At 54.8% G+C, this 6,609-nt stretch overlaps 1 protein-coding gene across 1 annotated transcript; it reads right to left on the bottom strand.

Annotated features, from left to right (window-relative positions):
* Positions 1-203: 203 nt before the first annotated feature.
* LOC122763902 lies at positions 204-4,016 on the bottom strand. Its single transcript, XM_044018381.1, has 3 exons — positions 3,815-4,016; positions 3,219-3,750; positions 204-451 (listed from the first exon to the last, which is right to left on the bottom strand). The coding sequence occupies exons 1-3, from the start codon at positions 4,014-4,016 to the stop codon at positions 361-363; spliced, it is 825 nt and encodes a 274-aa protein (XP_043874316.1). The 3' UTR covers positions 204-360.
* Positions 4,017-6,609: the final 2,593 nt, after the last annotated feature.

Raw genomic sequence — 6,609 nt, 5'->3', positions numbered from 1 at the left:
CTCCAGCAGCCGCCGCTCTAACCAAGCCCCACTGCCACATACCCCCACCGCCCGACTTAGGCCGGGACCCCGCCGGCCGCAAGCCCACTCCCCCCCCCTCCGCAGAGCGAGAGAGAAAGTCGGCCACGGCCATGCGGTTCCCCGGCCTATGGATCACCTTGAACCGGAAAGGCTGTAAAGCCAGATACCAGCGAGTTATCCGCGCGTTGGCATCTTTCATGCGGTGGAGCCATTGGAGCGGGGCATGGTCCGACCAGAGGGTGAATGGGCGCCCCAGGAGATAGTAGCGGAGGGCACCGACCGCCCACCGTATGGCGAGGCACTCTTTCTCCACCGTACTGTAGCTCACCTCCCGCTGAGCTAGCTTCCGGCTAATGTACAGTACGGGGCGGTCGACCCCCTCCACCTCCTGGGACAAAACGGCCCCCAGCCCGCTGTTCGAGGCGTCGGTCTGCAGGATGAAAGGGAGAGAAAAGTTAGGTGTGTATAAAAGTGGCTCCCCACAGAGGGCTTGCTTAACCCTCTCAAACGCCAGCTGACACGGCTCCGTCCACTGGACCGGATCTGAGGCACCTTTTGGGGTCAGGTCGGTTAGGGGGCTGGTCAGCTCCGAGAAGGCCGGGATGAACCTCCTATAGTAACCGGCCAGCCCCAGAAACCTCCTAACCTCTTTTTTGGTCTTGGGTCTTGGGCAGGCTGCAACCGCTGCGGTCTTTTGTATCTGTGGCCGCACCTGCCCTCCCCCCAAGTGGTACCCCAAATACCGTACCTCCCTCCGTCCAACTGCACACTTCCCTGGATTGGCCGTGAGCCCCGCCCTCCTCAGGGACTCCAGCACTGCTCCCACCTGCTGCATATGCTGCTCCCAGGTCTCACTATGAATGATGACATCATCCAAGTAGGCCGCAGCATATGCAGAGTGAGGCCGCAGCACCCGGTCCATGAGGCGCTGGAACGTGGCTGGGGCCCCGAACAACCCAAACGGAAGCGTTACAAATTGGTACAAACCATACGGAGTGGAGAAGGCCTTTTCCCCCTGGACTCTAGCGACAAGGGAATCTGCCAGTAGCCCTTGGTCAAATCCAGTGTCGTAAAAAAGCGAGCCGTGCCCAGCCGATCCAGGAGTTCGTCGACCCGGGGCATTGGATAGGCATTGAATTTGGACACCTCGTTGACTCTACGGTAGTCCACACAGAACCGTATTGACCCATCAGACTTGCGAACAAGAACAATGGGGCAACACCAGTCACTGTTGGACTCTTCTATTACTCCCATCTCTAACATAGCCTGAAGTTCTGCCTGAACAGTTTTCCTCTTATGTTCCGGCAGGCGATAGGGTCGTGAACGCACTGTCACACCCGGGGAAGTTTCTATGTGGTGGTGTATGAGGTTTGTGCGTCAAGGCAGGGGAGAGAACACGTCGGCAAACTGCCGCTGCAACGAGGCCACGTCTGCTCTCTGGCCCGGCGAGAGATGATCGTCAACGGGGACCGGCGCCGACCTGTTTAATTTATTCACCTCCGGTCCCAGCTCATCTCTCTCAATCACCGTGGTGGCCAGAGAAACAGACGCCACCTCCCTCCAGGCTTTGAGGAGGTTAAGGTGGTAAATCTGTGTTGCTCCACCCCTGTCAGAACGCACAACCTCATAGTCAACATCCCCCACTCGCCGTGTGACCACAAAGGGCCCTTGCCACTTGGCGAGTAATTTGGAGCTAGACGATGGTAGCAATAGAAGCACTTTATCTCCCGGTGAAAACTGTCTAAGTTTAGCCCCTCTGTTGTACAGCCGCTGTTGACGTTCCTGGGCCTGAAGCAAATTCTGCCGTGATAACTGACCCAGTGAATGGAGTTTTGCTCGCAGGTCCAGTACGTGCTGTACCTCATTTTTACTGGTGCTTGGACCCGCCTCCCAGTTTTCCTTAACCAGGTCCAAGACACCCCGAGGTTTCCTGCCGAACAGGAGTTCAAAGGGCGAAAAACCCGTGGAGGCCTGGGGCACCTCCCGCACTGCAAACAACAGAGGGTCCAACCATTTATCCCAATTACGACTATCCTCGTGTACGAACTTACGAATCATGTTCTTTAGCGTTTTGTTAAACCGCTCCACCAGGCCATCAGTCTGGGGATGGTACACACTAGTCCGGATTGAGCGGACACCCAGTAATTTGTATAGCTCGCGTAGTGTACGTGACATAAACGATGTGCCCTGGTCAGTCAGGATCTCTTTCGGGATCCCAACTCGGGAGATGACCTGAAACAGTGCCTGTGCAACACTCTTCGCCGAGATGTTGCGCAAGGGTACTGCCTCGGGATATCGTGTTGCATAGTCCACTAGAACTAACACAAAGCGATATCCCCGTGCGCTCCGGTCTAATGGCCCGATGAGGTCCATGGCAAGCCTATCAAAAGGGACCTCCATTAATGGTAATGGGCGCAAGGGCGCTTTTGGGGTGGCCGGAGGGTTGACTAATTGACATTCGCGGCAGGATGCACACCACCGACTTACATCCGCCCGAATGCCCGGCCAGTAAAATCGGGCCATGATCCGGTTCAGTGTCTTATCATATCCGAGGTGACCCGCCATGGGGTTGTGGTGAGCCGCCTGGAAAATCGTTTCTCGGCGGCTTTTTGGGACTAACAACTGGGAGAGCTCTTCCCCTGTTCGAGCGTCACGACTCACTCTGTATAAACGGTCTTTAACGACAACAAAGTAGGGGTGAGAGAGTGCTGTGTTAGGGTGAACCGGACAACCATCAATTTCCATCACTTGGTCAAAGGCGTGGCGGAGGGTCTCATCCCGAGACTGTGCTAGGGGAAAATCTTCCATGGGCGCCATCTGTGCCCCCCCCCAGCAGCGTCGGGATGCGGCACCTCCGCCTCACCACTAAGGACAGCACATAACTCACATTTCCCTGACTTACGTGACCGCACCCTCATGGTTTCCCCTGCTAAGCTCGTAAACCCCGGCCAGTTTGTTCCCAAAATTAGAGGGTGCGTGAGGCGAGTACTAACTCCAGCCTTTACTCTATGTTTTTTCCCTTTAAAACAAATTTCCAGGGCCACCACCGGATAATCGTGAATATCCCCATGCACACACCTCACCCTCACCCACGATGCCTCTAACAATGCCCCCGGTCGAACCAAGCGCTGATGGATCATGGTCTGTTCACAACCAGAATCCAGCAGAGCTTGATGTGTACCCCCTTGTATACATACCGGTATACGGTACGTCCCTTCCGAACCGGGGGAGGGGGCCGGCGGCCCGGCAACCCGAACCACTTGCCCCACTTCCATGAGCGGGCACTCCGCTCTGATGTGGCCGGGCTGCCCACACCGCCAGCACACCTGCCCTGGCGTCTGAGGAGCCCCCCGGGGTGCCAGGTGATCAGACACGTAGGCTGGGCCCTGAGGGAAAGACGGCAGAGGGTAATTAGACGACCGGAGCGATGCATGCTCCGGCTGTGTGTGTGTGTGTGTGTGTGCTTGGGTGTGGTGTAGGAGCCGATGCCGCTGGGAACCTCCTCCTCGGGGCTGGAGTGGGACGGCTGGCAGGGATCGTCGCTGGCCTGGTCTCCTCCCTCATGCTCCGCCGGGGAAGAGAGAGATGGTCCTCCGCGAGGACGATCGCTGCCTCGATGTTGGCCGGGCGGTGGCACTGGACCCAATTGGCTGTGGACGATGGTAACCCAGCGATGAACTGCTCCAGGTGGGTCCCCGGCTGGAGCCAGCGCCTCGCTGCGTCCATGAGCTGCGGCGCCCGGCTTCTTCAAAGGAGAGCCCCCTGAACCGCCGCCGGTGTCCCTCCGACGTACTGCCCAGCCGGTCCAGGATGACTCTCCTCAGCTGTGTGTAGTCGTGGCGCGCCGCCGCCGGCAGGCTGTGCGCGGCCAGTTGCGCCACGCCAGTGAGCAGGGGAAGAAGCCGAAGCGCTCTCTCCTCCTCCGGCCACCCACACGCCTCCGCTGTGCCCTCGAAGATGTCCAGGTATGCCTCCGGGTCATCTTCCGCGGTCATCCGCTGCAGGGCGACGGGCGGAGACCGTCCTCGACCGGGCTCCGGGTCGGCGCCGTGGGCAGCCGGGCGTTGCAGCAGCTCCCGCAGGAGAGCACGATCGTCCCGCTGTCACGCCGCCATGTCCGCGAGGAGCTGGGACTGCTGCTGCTGCAGCGTGGTGGTGCTCTCCTGCATTGCAGCGAGGTGCTGAAGGGCCAGCGACAGCGGAGATTGTCCTTCCATGTGTCCCTATTCAGGTGCCACTGTGAGCTTTTCCCACTCACTGGGGTTCGGGAAGGACGAGGAGGCGGCGTTGAGGGAGCAAATATACCGGTTTATTGTAACTGAAAATAATCAACCAAACAAAACATAAGAAGTCAGCTGTGGCTGGTCTGTCAGCGCTCTCCTGCGCTGCGCTGCCCTGACTCTCTGTGTCTCGGTGTCTCTGTGTCTCTCCGTCTCTCTCTCTCTCTCTGTGTGTCCGTGTGAGGACCCAGCCTACTGCAAGAGACCAGAACCAGGTTACAAACATGCTTATATAGCTGACTAATTACCTGATTCTGTCCAGCTGTCTGATCACCGGCTGAGCCACTCCTTCCTTTCCTCCAGCAGCCGCCGCTCTAACCAAGCCCCACTGCCACACTCGTGAACAGGTACAACATTTAGAGAAAAGGAATAATGTAATGTGTAGGAGTGATGGTTTGTCTTTGATTAGATCTTTGAACGATACACAGATGCGGGTGTTTTATCAGATTCGCCAAAATCGCCAAAAAATGGCCAATCAACCCAAGATGGCGGACTTCCTGTTGGGTTTGGATCATGGTCATAATGTAATTTTTTCTTCATCCCGACCTTCTACACATGTGTACCGATTTTCGTGCATGTGCGATAATTGTGTTGTTCATGGTGAATTTTGACAGGTCGCTTTGCACGTTTTGGCCCCTCCCACATTCAATTTTTGACGCACATTCCCCAAACCTTTTTCTGTGAGTTTTGGGGTATGGGAAAGGCCTCAAAAAGGCAATTCATTTGGGGGAATAATAAGAATAATAATAATAATCTTTCCAGTTTCAAGAGGGTTCTTGCAACCTTGTTGCTCGAACCCTAATAATGATCATCGAAATGTGTTTATTGTGTTTAGTTATGTTTGTTTGGTGCGCATTGGGTGTTTTTTTTAATGTGTTTAGTGGGTTTTTCGTCAAGTTTTGTCGAGGTGCCATAAAGACGCGTCAATTAAGTGCATGTTTTTTTTTCTTTTTCATCCTTTACTTTTTCAGATGACAAAGCCTAAGAAGCAGGGCGAGTGCCCTATTTGTGGGAAGGTTGATCCCCCCACCCCCCCTCCTCCTTCCTCCCTTCTACCAATTCACTTTGTCAACTACTTCACAAAAAAGGTAGATGACATTCGCTCTTCTTTCTCAACCCCACCTCCTGATCTCACCACTCTACCAACCACACATTCAGCTCCTTCTCTATCCTCTTTCTCCCCTCTATCTCAGGATCAAGTTCTTTCCCTAATAACCTCTGCCCGCCCCACCTCCTGCCCCCTTGACCCTATCCCCTCTCACCTTCTTCAGTCAATTGCTTCTGATCTTCTTCCTTTCCTCACCCACCTCATTAACACATCTCTGTCATCTGGTTGCTTTCCGGACTCTCTTAAAGAGGCCAGAGTGACCCCCCTCCTTAAAAAACCCACCCTTGACCCGTCTGAAGTAAATAACTACAGACCTGTCTCTCTTCTTCCTTTTCTCTCCAAAACTCTGGAGCGCGCTATCTTTAATCAACTCTCCTCCTACCTTCACCGGAACAACCTTCTTGATCCTCTTCAGTCTGGTTTTAAAGCAGGTCACTCGACCGAAACTGCACTTCTTGCTGTCACTGAGCAACTCCACACTGCCAGGGCTGCCTCTCTCTCCTCTGTGCTCATCCTCTTGGACCTTTCTGCAGCGTTTGACACAGTTAACCACCAGATCCTGACTTCCTCCCTTCAAGAACTAGGTGTCTCAGGCTCTGCACTTACCCTACTCTCGTCCTATCTTCAAAACCGAACATACAGAGTAACCTGGAGAGGATCCGTGTCGGAACCCTGTCCTCTAGCTACTGGGGTCCCTCAGGGATTCTGTCTTGGGCCCTCTCCTCTTCTCTCTATACACCAACTCTCTTGGTTCGGTTATTCGCTCTCATGGTTTTTCCTATCACAGCTACGCCGATGACACCCAACTCATTCTCTCTTTTCCCAGCTCCGACACACAGGTAGCAGAACGGATCACCGCTTGTCTGACTGACATCTCTCAGTGGATGTCTGACCATCACCTGAAACTCAATCTTGACAAGACTGAATTTCTTTTTCTCCCAGGAAAGGGCTCTCCCACCACAGATCTAACCATCACCCTCGACAACTCTGTGGTAACTCCTTCTCACACCGCAAGGAACCTGGGTGTGACACTTGACGACCATCTCTCCCTCACTGCCAACATTGCTGCAACAGCTAGATCTTGCAGATACATGTTGCACAACATCCGAAGGATTCGGCCTCTTCTAACCCAGAAGGCGGCACAGGTTCTGGTCCAGGCTCTTGTCATCTCACGCTTGGATTACTGCAACTCCCTCCTGG

This window comes from Solea senegalensis, unplaced genomic scaffold, assembly GCF_019176455.1.
Source record: "Solea senegalensis isolate Sse05_10M unplaced genomic scaffold, IFAPA_SoseM_1 scf7180000017129, whole genome shotgun sequence".
NCBI lineage: Eukaryota > Metazoa > Chordata > Actinopteri > Pleuronectiformes > Soleidae > Solea > Solea senegalensis.
The sequence above is the reverse complement of the archived record's forward strand: the minus strand, read 5'-3'. Positions and strand labels throughout refer to the sequence as shown.

What these genes read in the sequence shown, in the direction of transcription:
- LOC122763902 (XM_044018381.1), bottom strand. Translation starts at nt 4,016, where the DNA reads ATGACCGCGGAAGATGACCCGGAGGCATACCTGGACATCTTCGAGGGC. An exon ending in CATCCTGGACCGGCTGGGCA is followed by an intron (nt 3,751 to 3,814) that starts GTACGTCGGAGG and finishes CGGGCGCCGCAG; the next exon opens with CTCATGGACGCAGCGAGGCG. An exon ending in AAGGGACGTACCGTATACCG is followed by an intron (nt 452 to 3,218) that starts GTATGTATACAA and finishes TTCATCCTGCAG; the next exon opens with ACCGACGCCTCGAACAGCGG.